This window comes from Solanum lycopersicum, chromosome 7 (genome assembly GCF_036512215.1).
Source record: "Solanum lycopersicum chromosome 7, SLM_r2.1".
Classification (NCBI taxonomy): domain Eukaryota; kingdom Viridiplantae; phylum Streptophyta; class Magnoliopsida; order Solanales; family Solanaceae; genus Solanum; species Solanum lycopersicum.
Genome location: NC_090806.1, coordinates 60,656,542 through 60,673,403, shown reverse-complemented (window position 1 = coordinate 60,673,403; position 16,862 = coordinate 60,656,542). Strand labels below are relative to the sequence as shown.

Genomic DNA, 16,862 nt, shown 5'->3' with positions numbered 1-16,862 from the left:
ATTCACAAGTGCTTTCAATATTCTTTCAAAAAATGATGATAGACTTTTACATTCTCTAATCTTAATTAAATGTGTCTTTAAATCTTGTAACTTTAAAATCGCCTCGTAAAATAATGAAATTGGAATTTTACCAAATATATATACATAAAAATATATGTATATGTATTTTATAGGACAGACTAAAAAAAAAAAGTAAGACCAGGATAAAGGGAGTAATATCTTTTTTTCGATTTCTCATCTGGTATCTTGAGCTCACATTGAAGTTCCGACTGAATTATAGTCGTGCATATAAGGTCCATTCGGGGGTGACACTCCCAACAAAATTTTAGGAGTAGCAATATTAATTATCATACCAAATGAACATGAAAAATTGGTAAGGTTTTATTTTTCTCTAGGTGATTAGATAATTTTGATTATAGCCTTTAAAATTGTACTCTCCTTGTCTCAATTTATATGACACATTTTATGTTTTGAGAGTCAAATAGTTTAAATTTGACCAAAAATTTTCGCATGAAATTTTCAATTTGTTGAAACGAAATTTATATATTTGTAAACTAAGTAAAAAGTACTACAAATCTCAATAATTGATAATTCAAAATGTTTAAAAGATCTATGAAAAATTTATGGTCAAGGATAGAAACTTGTTTGACTCTTAAAATTCGAAATGTGACATATAAAATGGGACGGAGGTAGTATATTGCTAATCAAATTTGGGTAAAATAATGAATTAACATTTCTCCTTAAGTCTTGCATTTTTATAATTTCATACATTATCTCTCAACTTCATCTTTCAAGTGTTTTTTCTTCTTCTTTTTTTGCCTGGTACCCACGAACCCTTGAGGTAGTTAAACCCACCCTTGTTCATTATAAGCTATGCAAAGTGTATTTAAGGCCACAAAAAGCTTTTTAAAATGTCAAATAGCATAACATCTTTTATTTAATACTCCAGGAGTACAAGTAATCAAATTCAGATTTTTGAAGGCTTTTAATGAACTTTCAACCAAATGATGAATAAAATTCACAAGTATCATGCAACTCTTGCTACGAAAAATATGTAGCGTGTGGGGGGCGACGAGGTTATGAACCTTGTTCTTGGAATAGAAGCCTCAAAACACAGGAAATATCAGAAGTGACATCTTATACATTGCAAGAACTGAGGCAAGCAAATTGTCCAAGCAGACTAATAAAAGGGAATCCAATCAAACCAGTTCTATGCCTGCTTCTCGGACTGAATCGATAACTGCTTTGACCTTTCCATGGTATCTTTGTTCTTTCTTAAAGAAAACAGATACAGCAGGAACTCCTTTAGCCTGCAACCGCTCTCCCAACAACTTACCTATTTTTGCTGCAGCAGCAACGTCTCTAGTATTTTCTTTTGATTCTACCATGGCAAGCCTTAAGCCTTTCTCTTGTGAGCTTGCAGAAGCAGCCACTGTTGCTGTTGGCGTGTGAACTACTTGAGCATTTACATACTTGTTTGTGAAATGCATCCTCAGCACGTAAGGTTTGAGATACTTCAGCACTCTGTCTGGTCTAACTGGTGGAGGAATCACCATTTCTGCTAGAGAATATAAAGATATATCAAAAGAAATATCATCAAGGAGGCTAATGAAATAAGAAAATATCTCTCAGATAAAGCTCTCAATATTCAGGAAGTACTTCTCATCTTCGAGAAATGCAGTTTTGATTCTCACCCTGGAGCTAATTAGTATTACTTGTAACAGATAGCTAAACAACCTTCTATATGATGGCTTCATAGAGCTCAGTGACAAACCAAGTAACAAGCAAGATCTACTACAACTTGACAGATCATTTAAGGTGACTTGCTTTTATCCTTTACTTTCATTGACCAAGGGGAATTCTTTTTAGCCAGACTCCTGCGCACCTCGACTAATCCCAACATGGTACCTGCTACCTCCCACCAACACAAGTATCGGGTAACTCTGTCTATCAAAGCTTGGATAGATTTAAGGAAATCACCAAGTGTTACTTGAAACCTCATGGCTCTCAAGCTTTATTGACCACAGTGCAAGCTCCTCTTAAACATATTTGAAAAATAATGTCCCATATCAGATCTAGAGAGGTAATGTCCCATTTATTACCTTTTACAATTATGTGGACAACATAGTAGGAGAAGATGAGTCTGAGATTAAGGCAAATGTGGATAGAAAACAACATGAAGGGAGCACGTAAGCTTGTCCAGCAAGGTACAGAGTGGGAAGGGCAGATTTAGGATTTCATGAAGACGGGTGCAAAATTATTTAATTTTTAAAATTTTGGTATTTTTATACATACATACATTATATATATATATATATATATATAACCGTGAGATTTGAACCTGAACCTCACAAATATACGTATCCTCGATAACCATTGACACCAAATGAGTCTTTGAGCTAGGGTGTACATGTAAGTCATAACTCATAACTATTTTAGTACTTTTGAAAAGATATAGTATTACTAGACATGGTCTACTGTGGGAAGCATGAGTGCACGTGAGCCTGTGCCCCCACATATAGATCCGCCTCTGATCACAAACCGGTAAACAGGATCAGGCCAATGCTTGCATAATGGGGAAAGTTGTTACTCTTGACTCTTCTTTTTGTTCTACATATTCTATGAAATAACCAAAAACAATTTTGACAACCTAGCTCGTTAGGGATGGATTCCTTAGATTAAGACCGATAATGTCATATACTATGACTGGGAAAAAGAAATTACCAATAGAAACTCATTATCATTATTTTTATTTCTTGATTGTCAGAAAACTCATCATTTTTATGATGGAAGGCATTCATTTCAATATCTATAAACGGTTATATTTTTGTTTCTTGGTTGTAAGAAAACTCATCATATTAATGATCTTAAGGGATCTTTTGAAGTGGGTTAAAACCTCATTTTGTATAATAGAAAAAGGATAGTAAATCTAAAAGGATTGCCGCATAGATACTACAATTGATGAAAAAAAGAATTTGGCCTTTCACTGCCACTTCTTTTCATTTTCAGTTTGGGATGATGAGCCCAACCCTGTTGGACATAGATCTCTTAACCAGTTTTGAACTTGATTAGATAGACCAAGAACTAGAAACATATTCTTCGAAGGAAAGAGGAGATCCTTGCATCATCTGAAACATGTGTCTCTATCTTTTGTCTGTTTGAAGCAATTTAAAAGCTATAACTGACTTGGACAGCATGATTAACTTCATTATCTCCTAACTAACTATTGCCATTTTGCTTACCTGCAACACTCTCTGGGTGTTAACTATTAACTAATGAACCTTACTTTCTCAACCCAAAAAAATAAAAAAGAATTGGCGCCCTATTCCTCCTTTAAGTATCTTAGCTCTTTAACTAAGAAATGAGAATGCCAAGTTTGGACAATTAACTCTGGAATCTCATTTTTGCTCATAAAAGGTGGGTTTAAGTCTATGAAAACAAATTGCTGTTAATTTTACAGTTTTTTTCCCTTTGTTGTTGATTCTAAATTTATTTATTTAGATGTTAAGATTAATATGTTCCTAATGTCATTTTGAAATCAGTGGATTCCAAAAACAAAAATCAAGCAGGTTAAGCTGCAGTTACTATTGCTCTTCTACTTACTCCTCATAATTACATGACTCTTCAATATTCTAATATTGTTCCAGTTAACTACTCAATATAATCCACCTTTGCACTTTTGTCATCTGCAACAATATGCTTGTGCAACAGTAGTTACTCTCTCAGTGGACTCAGCACAAAATGATCTGTATTTCTTAGAAAGTACTGCAAGCAATATCCTAAGAAACCTAGAAAATGACAAAATGAAGGGGAGATGGAAGAAAATGCTCTCCTTTTCTCCACTTGATTCCGGAAGAATTTAAGATTTTTGACGCATAGATGAGAACCACTTTATACTTCAAAAGAAAAGCATATGTGATAAACCAATTCCTCTTGCGGAGGAAAAAATGGAGTCAAGAATTAGCTCGGAGTTTCACCATCTTGTGAAATCCCGAACTGGTTCTTCATTCTATTTTCCAGTGCTAGAGGATTTGGTTAATCAAGTATCCCTTTCTTTGAAGGCATACAACGGTTCCCATTATAGGAGTTAAGAAACCTCACTTCTTTAGGAATTCTGATCCATGGTCAGAAAAGTTCAAAATCCTAACCAGATATGCTGCTATCTTCATAATATTCAATAATTTTATTATAGAAGTTATTTGCTTAATGTAATTATTATGTCCACCGTATAAGAATGAAATCAAACCAAACAAGCCCAGAAATTTCCACCTCCTAAAAAATATCATCTCAATGCTTCAATTTCTGTCTTCCAGACAGATAGTAAATGTATGCTTCCTACTAATTCTTATAAATTCAGGATTTTCTCCGCCAAATGTCACTCCATAAGCTTCCAAACCAAAATATTAATGCTACCGAGGAGCCCAACATCAATTGAAGCAAAACACAAGTTCTAATTTTTGGGGGAAATTACAAGATTTCACACAAACAATCCATCGAACAGGTAGCAAGCACTACTCTATCACAGAAGAAATTCTATATATACGCAAGAAAAAAATCATTTCAAGCCAACTATTGATCACGCACACGCAAAGGAACTGGCTTGAAGAGATAAGAGATAAAATATATACCTTTAATAATGAGAGAATGGAATCTCCGTCGCCGGTCGCCGGTCGCCGCTAGTTGCTTGTGGTGGTGCTCAGCCTCAGTGTCTCTCACTCAGAAGTATCAACCCTCAGCCCTCATTCTCTTGGGAAATAAACGGATGGGCTTGGGTTAATGGATTGGGCCTTATTACTAGCTTTTGGGCCTTTAATTCATAAGGGACCTAAAATGGGAATCAAATCGAATATCGATATTCTTTTCTTAAAGGAGAAACTACCTAATTACACGGAAAAAAACTAATTACACAAAGATTCATGTCGTATTTATTAATTATCCCTATAGTATCTCTCGAACTAAAAATTTTGTAATTCTTTTTGCTACCAAACACACTGAAATAGGGAGGTGAACGAGAACACGAGGAATGTCAGTGAGATTCGTCTATATATTTAATATACGCATGAATCACACTAGATACACACTAAATATGTATCTGGTGTGATTCACATGTATTTGGGATACGTTAGCGAGCGAGATCTATCTATGTATCCTTAATACATGTGAATCCACATGAATGCAATGTGTCTAGAATAAATTACGCCTAATTTTTATCCTACATATCTCGAGATGCATGTATCTCGTCATATCTCAATGCACCAAGAAATGACAAGTTGTGTAATATTGCAAACTAGTGTGTAAATTAACTCATAAATTAGTGGGATTTCTATAAATTACCCAATATTTTTAAAGAGAAAACAACACAAATCTCACTAGTTTAGGACCTAATTATGTGTCTTCACTACCACATTCACTTCACTAGATACATGTGGATCAGGTTAGGTGTAATTTAATTCCGACACACCATATCAATCTCCTTGCCTCAGTACAAATGCATGTGTATTTCTTAATATATCTGGTATCAAAGATATATGTATCTAGTATCTTTAATTTAGCCTGAAATCTAATGAAGTGGTGTATATGACTTAAAATCTGGTACAAAATTATTAATAAGTGAGACTATATTATTATGTCAAACTATAGAATAATTGTTGTATTTATGGTATGATATTTGTCTAATTAGATTGTTTTTCTTTATCATATCATCATATATTACTAAAAGTATGAACAAAAAAAGTTGAAAGTTGAATTACGATTTTACTCCTTCTATAAATTAAATTGTTATACAATGTTTTAGTATTTAATTGTATAAATTTTGATTAAAATGTTAATGATTTTTAGATTTCCTAAGATTAATTCCTAATTAAATATCTAATTTATTAATATTCATCTATAATTTATATGTATATAATAATTATAATTTTTTCTTTTTTAAAAAAAGTTTCTACCTAAATTGATGTACTTTTCCTCTTCTCATAACTTTTTCCTTAACCCCTCTCATGAATTATATAATTTATGTGGATAAAGTATTATCCTTTATGATAATTTACGAAATTTAATAATTTAAAGGGTGCAAATCTGAAAAAATGAGGCCCTTTGATTATTATTAAAGAATGACGTGAACTTCACAAATTTAAATTCATTGATGCTTAATTATGTGATAAGAACTTTAGTTGTTCTTTCTACATGATTTGCTTACTTTAATTTTCTTTTTCATATTCTTCATTTATTTATTATTATTTTCTAATTACTTATTCAACTTTTATACTCTTAGTATTCATAACTCTCATCTTTTAATATTCATAATCTCCAAATATTTAAACTAAAATTTTAAGATATCTTTTGATATTCCTTCTATTCTATCTATATAAATTCAACTTCTTTATTTCATAAAACCCCTACCAAGATTATTAGGTTATTATTTTTGTTCTATAGTTAAAGTAGATGAAGAAGACTCTTGAATTTTGATAGGATATGAAAGGAGTCGATAAGAACTCTTTGTTATGTACTAATTTTGTAGTTTTTTTTTCATCTAATATATACATCAGTCTTATAAGAATAATGTCTACACTATATTTTTTCTTAAATTTGTTTCTTTTTGTCTTTTTTTTTTCTCTATTAGACTTCTTAATTTAGTTTTCTAGGAATGTTTTATTGTCGCAAGTCTTTATTCTTATTTTGTAATTGTTATATTTTATTATTCATTACAATTTACATATATACCATGAAATTTTACTCCTTCTAACATATCTATAAAAAATTCACATGAAATACACGTGCAAACACGTGCTCAAAAACTAAATTTAATTAGAAAAAATGAAATCGAACCAAAGAATGAACTTCTTTGATGCCGTTCAATTCTTCATATTTATGTCCACCTCTAATCATAGACTTGAGCAAATTTGGGAATTTTATGTATCATCCCAATTAAAACATGCTCTCTTCATTTCATATGCATTGGTTTTAACATATCAAAAAGAAATGATACATTCTTTAACTTAGTAAATTTGAACAATTAGACAGATTCGTCCTACATGAAACTTTTTTATCCTACGTGTATTATGTCATGTAGGACATGTGTACATACTTGTTCAATTTTATATTAATTAACTAGTTTACGATCAAAGTCAGAAAGCATAATTATCCGTCGAAGCCAAATTAATAATCATCTTTATGTATTATGCCAAAAGAAATTCACATGCATCTATTTGATTGATGTGCAAAAATAATAAAATTACATGCTTTATCATTTTCATTTTTATAAATATCAAAGAGAAGATGACGTTTAGTGATATTATAATGACTTGTTCTTTAGAAGTTTTTAAAATATTGTCTCATCTCATCCTAAGCCCATGTGTGAGGGTTTGAATTTTTATTTTTTTTTGATTTTCACCCGGCGTCCGATACCCACATTAGATACCCTCCATTGTTACATTAAGTTACTTGTTTCTCTTTTTTCATAATCCATCAGCATGTTGACTTGAAAGAGTTTTAAGTAAAGTTTATCAATGATATTAAACATCTAGAAGAAAATGCGCGACTTAGAACATCATGAAGCAGAGAAAACTGATTTAGCAGCATCAATTCCGACATGAAAATGAAATCATTGACAAGAATATCTTATTGCTTTGAGGTTAAAAGAAATGAAAATATAGAGAAGCATTTACAAAGTCTCTCAAAACAATGGACAACATGTTCATGATCTAGTACAAATCTAATATTCTTGTCAATATACATCCAACAAGAAAAGATAGATAGATAGATAGATCGATTTGATTTTTGCCACTATTTGAAGATTCATCTCTCTGAATTAGAACTCTGTAATGAAATCATGTAGTCGATCTTGAGAAAATGCCCCCATCAAAGCTAAGTGTGAGCAGTTATGTTCACTACTTCTCTTCTTTTTATTTTGATTTCCCATCCAGTGTCTAGTACCCACTTTTGAACCCGACCAATCTGGATTTGCATTGTGTAGGACTGACTCCATTTGGGGGGAAGGCTCCCTACCAACAATTTTTTCATCAGGACATGAACCTGACCACTGCACCATAATTTTCTTTGAAAGCTCAATTACTTTCTTAAAATGAAAAGGGATTGAGAGAGTTCTATGATTCATATCTCTGTAAAAAGGAAGTATATGTAATTTTAAATGTCCAAATATCTATCATATTCAGATAGAGCAGAGTCTTGGACAAGCAGAACAACAAGGGAGAGAGAGGGGGGGAAACCCAAAGTAGCCGCCCATAACAACGGTGAAACCTGGTGTACAAATGGTCCGGAGACAACACAACCAAAATTTCAAAAATACAAGAAAACAGGCTAGTGTTTAAGGCCTAAAAAGTTCTGATTTGACTCAGTGAGCTTAAATTTGGTGTCTCTGCTTCATAAGTTTCAACATCTAAATGGGTGAGTATCTTCTAACAAAGACTTCCTATTTGTTTTTCAGGTGAATTAGCTTTTTCTTTTTCTTATTTTGAACAACTTAGTTTTATGCCTTTTCTGAGAAACTTGGGAAACATACTTTCTGAAATCTGGTGTAGTGTAGATAAATACACGTCCGACAACCCTCAACAGTAAGTCAATACGACCACGGGAGTATACTGACCTGAGGCTCAATGGCATGTGTATTAAAAAATTACGCGATTGATATCAGATAGTTCACTGTAGTGCTGCAGAAACATACATAATTAACCAATATTGTGGTCATATCTTATGGGAAGTTAAGCTCAAAAATGCTGAAAACCAGTCAATCCTGCAAAGACCGAATCAAAGACCAACCTTTTCACAAAGTTGAGCAATTCGTGGTTGATCATAACGAGTGAACATACCATTGGCTAATATAGCATCATCAACATTTGGGGAAGTCACGAGGTTGATTTCCAAGACCTGTATACAAGAAAGTTACAGCCAAAGTAACATGTATAAGCAGAAAGATGTCGCTTAATGAGAAGGAAACAGATACCTTAGTCTGCAGGAAACTGTTCTCTGGAAGGTTAGGTTTCGGAACATCCAACAAAAATGTTGTTGCCTCACGGATCATGTTCCTCTGATGTCAAAACAGAAAGAGAGAATCATTATCAACTGGTAAATTGCACCTCAAAAAATTATTCAAAGGCTTCTGTACCACATCAGCCGTTTAACATCATTAATGTCACCTAAAGTAACTGCTTTGAAGCTCATTATGTTCGATCCCAATCTCTTCCTCTTCCTGTCTCAGGCCTCAAATTTAATCATTTTCCTTCTATTCAGCATATATTCCGCCCATACAACTACTTCACCCAAAAGCTATGCCTACTAATCTGCATCCTCTATTCACAATTAGTAGGAGATTTGGAATCTTTCGCAACAAGTGATACTCAGTCCTTCTGCAGTTCTGCCAATTCATGAGCTAAGCAACAAGATAGGCTAATAAATTTTGGTGTTGTAATCTCAAAAGCTTTTGGAATCTTTAGCGGAAGTTAGTACTAAAATCATACAATTCACAGAGATTTCCAAGGAGTATTTATCGATCTAAATAAACTACAAGTAGTGGCTTCCATAGTGTCTTAAAATCAATTCACATTTATGGGGATGTCTTAAAAACAAGTTACTGGGAAAGAGATTGTCCCCTAATACCCAATAATAACAGGTTCATTAACATGAAAGAAATTACTTACTCCTTCCGTTTCAATTTGTTTGTCTTACATTCGCTTTTAGTCCGTATAAAAAAGAATGTCTCTTTCCTTTTGTGATATTTGCTAAACACCTAATGTGTGTTCAGAAAGTGTTTAAGAGGGTCATTGTACCTGTCATTCAATTTGAAAATATGACCTTCTATATCGAAGGTTATCCTTTATACTTATTCATTTGAATAAAATTTACACATACTCTATATCCAGTTTTATTCTCAAGGTTTTGAAATACGTATGATCAATCTCCATCTAAACACAGGTCGTACATGAAAATATGAAAATCAAGGGCATACATGATAAAAGCTTTTGCAATAGCTCGAGCTTCCTTCCAAAAAGGTCAAGCCAATCCAAGAAACTTATTCAAGTTAGGCTACAAATGCCATGAAGTTTCCTCGTGATTATCATTGTTCGTCAACCTTTCTAGTGGGAGAGAGTATCCACTGTACCAATGTATCAGTTACACAATGCTCAGTGGCTCACCATAACTATATAGTTAGACAATTTCTATTACAGCTTAAATTAATGACTTACTTTTAATTTGATGTAATCCTCAATATAGCACAGATCAATTCCTTCTTGATGTTATTTTCCTCTTTGGCTATTAGATCATAACTCCAGAAAAAGAAGCAGACACTTTACATATGGTGGACTAGAACACTCGAAACAAATCAAAGCAAAATGTATCATTTTTTACAAAAACCATCCCGGCAATATCACTCAAAATTAGCAAAAAATGAGCTCATAAATCAACGAAAAATTGCTAGAATTGAGCATGATAGCTAGAAAAGTATGCACTTCCATCCAGCAATAGATAAAACAAAGAAGAAAAATCAAGGAATATCATCTTAAAACTGAACTTAATAGTAGTGAAATTGCTAAATATACAACCAAACAGAGCATAACAGAACACCTAACTCTTCAGAACTGAATCAAATGAAAACCGAACAAATCCGACACACCTGAACTTTTTTCCCATATACCAACAAAAATTACCTAGTAGTGAACTTAACAGTGGGAGAATCATAAACTTCCATCCAAACAATGGGACAAAACAGAGTATAAAAATCAATGAAGATTACCTTAAAATTGAACTTAACGGTAGGAGATTGTAACCGCCTAAACGTTCAACCAAACAGAGCTCAATGTCGCAATTGATAAAAACTTCAAAAACTGAATGAAAATGATAATCAAACCAACCTGATTGAAACAATCGGAGTGTTTGAGTAACAGACCATCATATAGACCGGAGGCAATGTACTGTCCATCCACATACTAGTTGAGTTATGTCTTCCGATTGCTTTAGAAACTAAAAAATAGGGGGAGAGAGATCCAAACCCTAGAATTTTTAATTCCCTCACTGATATTCAACACCAAGAGGTGTTTCGATGAGAGTATGATCCGAGGGACAGAGAGAGTACCATGGAAGGATATCAGAGGCTTCAGATCGGAGGGCTATGAAGATCTAGCTTTCAGATGAGATTTTGCCTCTGGCTTCAGATCGGAGGCTATGCTTAATTGCCGGGATATTATTAGAGGTTGATTTTCACTTGACAGAGACTTTTATTGGGCATTTTTAAATGTCACTAAAAAGATGATTTTTACCAACTAATGCTTAATTGCCGGGACAAGTTGGCTGTAACATACTAATTAGCGACAACTATGGTAATGCCCTTAAATGCCACTAAAAGGCATTTAGAGATATTAAGGTTAAAATATCAGCATGTAGTTATATTACCAACTGAATCAAGACAGATAATTAGAATTCAGAGTTAGCGAGAAGGAAAATAGAAAAGACAGGCTTCGAAGTGTTAAGCAAAAAAGGTTTATTACCAAATAGAAAATGGGCGAAATCCAGCAATACAGTTGTAGTTATAGACAACGCTAAGGTGTCTGTAGCTGCTCTAGTGTCTTGAAAGAAGCCTCATTCAATCCATTTTCACAACAGATTGCACCTAATAATGACTGCCAAACATTGATATCTGGAGTCAAGGCTAGAGAGATCATGTCCTCCAAACACATAATTGCACTGTGCAAATCACCTACTTGGCAGAGACCTCGGATAAGAGAATTCAAAGTTCCAACTCTAGGCCAAAAGGAATTAATTGACATTTGCTCCATCACCTTGCTTGCTTCAACGTATTTACCATCTTCACATAACCCATCTACCAAAGTTCCATAAGTTTCATAGTTTGGCACGCAACCTACTTGCCTAGACATCCTTTCCAAATACTTAATAGCACAAGTAGATTTTCTTTCATGGCATAAGCCTTTTATAACTACATTATACAATCTAATATTCGGAACACAGTTTTTTTGCACCATCTCACAATCAATGACCATAATTGCCTCGTCAACCTGGCCATCCCTGAAAAGAGCAGCTACCTTTGCTTCATAAATCGCCACTGACGGTTTGAAGCCTCTCTCATGCATTTCCTTGAGCACTTTGTCACCTTCATCAATCTTGCCTTCGGCGTAAAAGTCAACAGCCATCGCTCTGTAGCTATCTGAACTGGGAACTATGCCTTTTATCAAAGCTTCATTAATCAAAACTTTCATATTTTCTGTATCTGATCCATTCCGGCATTGAGTAAGATCAATCTGCTTGTAGTAACTTCTCGGAGCTTTTAGTCCTTTTCGCAATACCTTACCAAGAATTTGTAAGGCCTCCTCCCCTTCTTCATTTTCACACAACGCTTCCAATAAAGCTCGATAGACAACCACATCTTCACCACTTCCCTTCTGAGATATCCTCCAAAACATTGAGTACAATAGATGAGTAGCCTCATTGAGCCGTTTTTCTTCACATAAACCCCTCATCAAGATCCTGTAACTCTCTTTGTTTGGATAGCAGTTCTGGTAACTCATCTCTTGGAAAATATGCAATGCAAGATCAGAGCGTTTCATTCTACAAAGAGCATTCATCAACAAATTCAAGAAATGTGCCCGAGACTTCACTTCCCATCCACAAGAGTTCTCAAGGAACAACTGATAAACAGATTCTAGCTTAGATTCTTCTACCAATATCTCCAAAAGAGTACTCAAAGATCTTGTCCATTCTATACAATTGAACTCCGGAAGAGACTTAAAAAGAAAAATGGCTTCGTTTGTTAATCCAGCTTGCGCATAGCTTCTAATGGCATTCACAAATATTGAGTCATGACACTCACACGAGTCCTCTTTCATCTGATTAATTGTTCGCTTCATCTCAGTTATTCTCCCTGATCTGCCCAAAATATTAATCATAGTGCTATAAACAGGACCATTATGACGGTAAGTTGGATACTTGCATTTTGCTTCGTCAAAACATTGAAGCGCTTTTAGTGGGTTCTTCTGGCTCAGTATTATTTGCGAGAGCTGCTTCGGTGTTAGAATCCTTGGCCATCTTATGCCCATAAACACCAGCAAACTTGATGCAACTCTGAAACAATATACGAGAATATTATTACAATTATATATATAAAGGATGACGACTTCAATGTTTCGAGAATTCCATCAAGAACTGACATTATGGTGTAGTAGTAAATTTACTTCATTCATAATTCCTCATCAATCATTCTAACTTCAATGACTGGAAAATCGTCATGCAGGTAATTAATTATTCAAGTAAAATGGCAATATGAATCACAGTTGCTACAAGTTACTGCTCAAGTGAACTGACCCCACGTTTATTCCTATGAAATATCCGATTAACACTAGGTTATTCAGACTTAACCAAAAAGCTCATTTCCCTATCAGGATTTTTATCGAATAGGTGGTGTGCATAAGTTCAGTTCGTCTAATTATCGGTATTACCCTCCCATAAGTGGTGTTCATAGCTCAACGATCACCAAAATAAGCAAGAAAGATATCAAACTCAACCTAAATGATGAGCGCATAAAACTATTCAATACACAAAGGATTTAGGAGGAGGACTGTGGCTAAAAGAAGGAATACTTGATTTCGCAAAGCAGTGGTGGGAGACCAAAGGGATGATCGGCCGAATTTAATGTAAAAGTATAATTATAATCAAATATAATTGAAAAAAATTAATATATATATATATATAAAATATTCCTTAAACAGCCCATATGCTTCAAGTAAGACGTTAACTTTGTCAATTAGAGTACATATACCTTTGTTAAAAGGGCTAATATATACACGTCATGGGGTTGTTTGGTACAGTGTATTAAAAAATACAATGCATGTATTAATTTTATTTATGACTAGTACCTTGTTTGGTACTCTTTTCTAACTTACTCTGATGTACATTAAAGGTGTGTATTGCTAATACCATGGATTTCTAGGTATTAGCAATGAAATGTTTTTAATGCATATATTAACTCAACTAAAGACTCAATTGCCCCTCAATACCTTTTTTTTATATCTTTTCCACCATAATAATGAAGGACAACTTTGTAAATAATTTGATTAATGCAAGTTATTCTATTTTTAATGCATGATTAACTTCATTATCTCCTAACTAACTATTGCGATTTTGCTTACCAGCAATACTCTCTGGGTGTTAACTAATAACTAATGAACCTTACTCTATTAACTAATGAACCTTACTTTTCTCAACCAACAAATAAAAATAAAAATTGGCGCCCTATTCCTCCTTTAAGTATCTTAGCTCTTTAACTAAGAAATGAGAATGCCAACTTTGGACAATTAACTCTGGGATCTCATTTTTGCTCATAAAAGGTGGTTTAAGTCTATGAAAACCAATTGCTGTTAGTTTTACAGTTTTTTTCCCTTTGTTGTTAATTATAAATTTACTTATTTAGATGTTAAGATTAATTTGTTCTTCCAGATGTCAGTTTTAAATCAGTGGATTCCAAAAACAAAAATCAAGCAGGCTAAGCTGAAGTTACTATTGCTCTTCTACTTACTCCTCAAAATGACATGACTCTTTAATACTCTAATATTGTTCCAGTTAACTACTCAATATACTCCACCTTTGCACTTCTGTCATCTGCAACAATATGCTTGTGCAACAGTAGTTACTCTCTCAGCGAACTCAGCACAAAATGATATTGTATTGTCTTAGAAAGTACTGCAAGCAGTATCCTAAGAAACCTAGAAAACGACAAAATGAAGGGGAGATGGAAGAAAATGCTCGACTTTTCTCCACTTGATTCCTGAAGAATTTAAGATTTTTGAAAGCATAGATGAGAACCAGTATATACTTCAAAAGAAAAGCATATTTGATAAAGCAATTCCTCTTGCAGCGGAAAAGATGGAGTCAAGAACTAGCTCGGGGTTTCACCATCTTGTGAAATCCCGAGCTGGTTCTTAAGGCTATTTTCCAGTGCTAGAGGATTTGGTTTATCAAGTATCCCCTTTCTTTCAAGGCATACAACGGTTCCCATTATAGGTGTTAAGAAACCTCACTTCTTAAGGAATTCAGGTCCATGGTTAGGAAAGTTCAAAATCCTAACCAGATATGCTGCTATCTTAAAATAGTCATTTATTTTATTATAGAAGTTATTTGCTTAATGTAATTATTATGTCCACAGTATAAGAATGAAAACAAACCAAACAAGCCCAGAAATTTCCACCTCCTAAAAAGTATGATCTCAATGCTTCGATTTCTATCTTCCAGACAGATACTAAATTTATGCTTCCTACTAATTCTTAAAAATACTGGCTTTTATCCGGAAAATGTCACTCCATAAGCTTCCAAACCAAAATATTCATGTTCTCGAAGAGCCCAATATTAATTGAAGCAAAAAACAAGTTTTAATTTTTGGGGGAAATTACAAGATTTCACACAAACAATCCATCGAACAGGTAGCAAGCACTACTCTATCACAGAAGATATTCTATATATACACAAGAAAAAATCATTTCAAGCCAATTATCAATCACGCACAGGCAAAGGAACTGACTTGAATAGATAAGAGAGAACATATATACCTTTAATAATGAAATAATGGAATCTCCGTCGCCGGTCGCCGGTGGTTGCTGGTGGTGCTCAGCCTCAGTCTCTCTCACTCAGAAGTGTCAACCCTCAGCCGCTTACTCTCTTGGGAAATAAACGGATTGGGCCTCTGATTCATAAGGGACCTAAAATCGAATATTGAATTAATTTTTTTTAAGGAAAAATTGTATATAATTGCAAATTAATAACCTAAAATAAATAGAGTAGCTAGGGTTTGATTTAATTATGCTCCATAGCAAACGTTTGCAAAAAAGTGTCAAGCGCCTCTCTCCCAAATATCTCGCTCGCCACTCTCCTCCAGTCTCTCGCTCGCTTCCTCACTTTTTATACAAACACAAGTGTATAAAAATTGTATAAATACATATATTTTTGTTCTCCTCTCTCCCTCTTCCAGATCTCGCTTGCCACTCTCCCAAATCTCGCTCGTCACCCTCGCCTTTCTCACTTATACAAACAGAAGCGAAATGTATAAATTGTGTTTCTGTTTGTATAAAGCATGAGAAAATTATATATACACATGCAAGTACATATATTTTCGTCCTATACACTTATAATTATACAATAAAAATACTCTCTGCCCAATTTCTTTTGTCTTTCTCTCTTTCTCATTTTATACAATTTTCAAATTGTATCTAATTTTTCTCTTTCTCGTTTTATACAATTCGATTCAATTGTATATTTCTTGTCAAGTCTCTTTTGTCTCTCTCTTTCTCATTTTATACAAATTCAAATTGGATATAATCGTTCTATACACTTATAATAATACAATTCGTTTTATACACTTCATTTTTATACAGTTCTCTGCCCAAGTGTCTTTCTCTTTCTTGTTTTATACACTTCGTTTTATACAATTTGCTTCAACTGTACATGTATAGCGAATTATACAGTTTCTATGTCTGCTATGGAGCGTAATTATGCAAACTTTGTTATAGCATACAAATACGAATTTTTTATTTGCTATATGTGAAAGTTGTCCTTTTTTAAAAGGCGAAACTACCTTATTACACGAACAGAAAATAAATTAATTACACAAACGTTTCTACCATATTTAACAATTATTCCTATAGTATTTCACATGATATTTTTTTTCTACCAAACACACTGAAATAGGGAGGTGAACAAGAATACATGGAATGTGAGTGAAATTCGTTGATGTATCTAATATACGTGTGAATCACACTAAATATGTATATGGTATGATTCACGTGTATTTTGGATACGCCAGCGAGATAAGAGAATGACAAGCGAGACGGGAGGGAGGCGAGTGAGATTTG

The 16,862-nt window shown here is 33.8% G+C and overlaps 2 protein-coding genes across 11 annotated transcripts; both read right to left on the bottom strand.

Annotated features, from left to right (window-relative positions):
• Window positions 1-903: 903 nt before the first annotated feature.
• On the bottom strand, window positions 904-4,790 carry LOC101261135 (uncharacterized). 2 transcript variants are annotated; one of them, XM_010325601.4, is made up of 2 exons: window positions 4,629-4,790; window positions 904-1,558 (listed from the first exon to the last, which is right to left on the bottom strand). In XM_010325601.4, the coding sequence occupies exon 2, from the start codon at window positions 1,554-1,556 to the stop codon at window positions 1,200-1,202; it is 357 nt and encodes a 118-aa protein (XP_010323903.1). In that variant the 5' UTR covers window positions 1,557-1,558; window positions 4,629-4,790; the 3' UTR covers window positions 904-1,199. The 2 variants fall into 2 exon arrangements, with proteins under 2 accessions (XP_010323903.1, XP_004243576.1); XM_004243528.4 differs by having other exon boundaries at window positions 904-1,561; window positions 4,629-4,760.
• A 2,801-nt stretch (window positions 4,791-7,591) lies between these two features.
• Window positions 7,592-15,887, bottom strand: LOC101261725 (pentatricopeptide repeat-containing protein At1g05600). Of its 9 annotated transcripts, none has more exons than XR_011210779.1 (6): window positions 15,564-15,732; window positions 11,499-13,086; window positions 8,960-9,043; window positions 8,776-8,883; window positions 8,603-8,666; window positions 7,592-8,038 (listed from the first exon to the last, which is right to left on the bottom strand). XR_011210779.1 is itself a non-coding variant. In XM_069287002.1 (2 exons), exon 2 carries the CDS (start codon window positions 13,059-13,061, stop codon window positions 11,550-11,552), a length of 1,512 nt encoding a protein of 503 aa, XP_069143103.1. In that variant the 5' UTR covers window positions 13,062-13,086; window positions 15,564-15,887; the 3' UTR covers window positions 11,477-11,549. The 9 variants fall into 9 exon arrangements, 1 of the variants encoding a protein (XP_069143103.1); XR_011210780.1 differs by having other exon boundaries at window positions 7,592-8,000; XR_011210775.1 differs by having other exon boundaries at window positions 7,592-8,666; window positions 8,960-9,385.
• Window positions 15,888-16,862: the final 975 nt, after the last annotated feature.

What these genes read in the sequence shown, in the direction of transcription:
- LOC101261135 (XM_010325601.4), bottom strand. Translation starts at nt 1,556, where the DNA reads ATGGTGATTCCTCCACCAGTTAGACCAGACAGAGTGCTGAAGTATCTC.
- LOC101261725 (XM_069287002.1), bottom strand. Translation starts at nt 13,061, where the DNA reads ATGGGCATAAGATGGCCAAGGATTCTAACACCGAAGCAGCTCTCGCAA.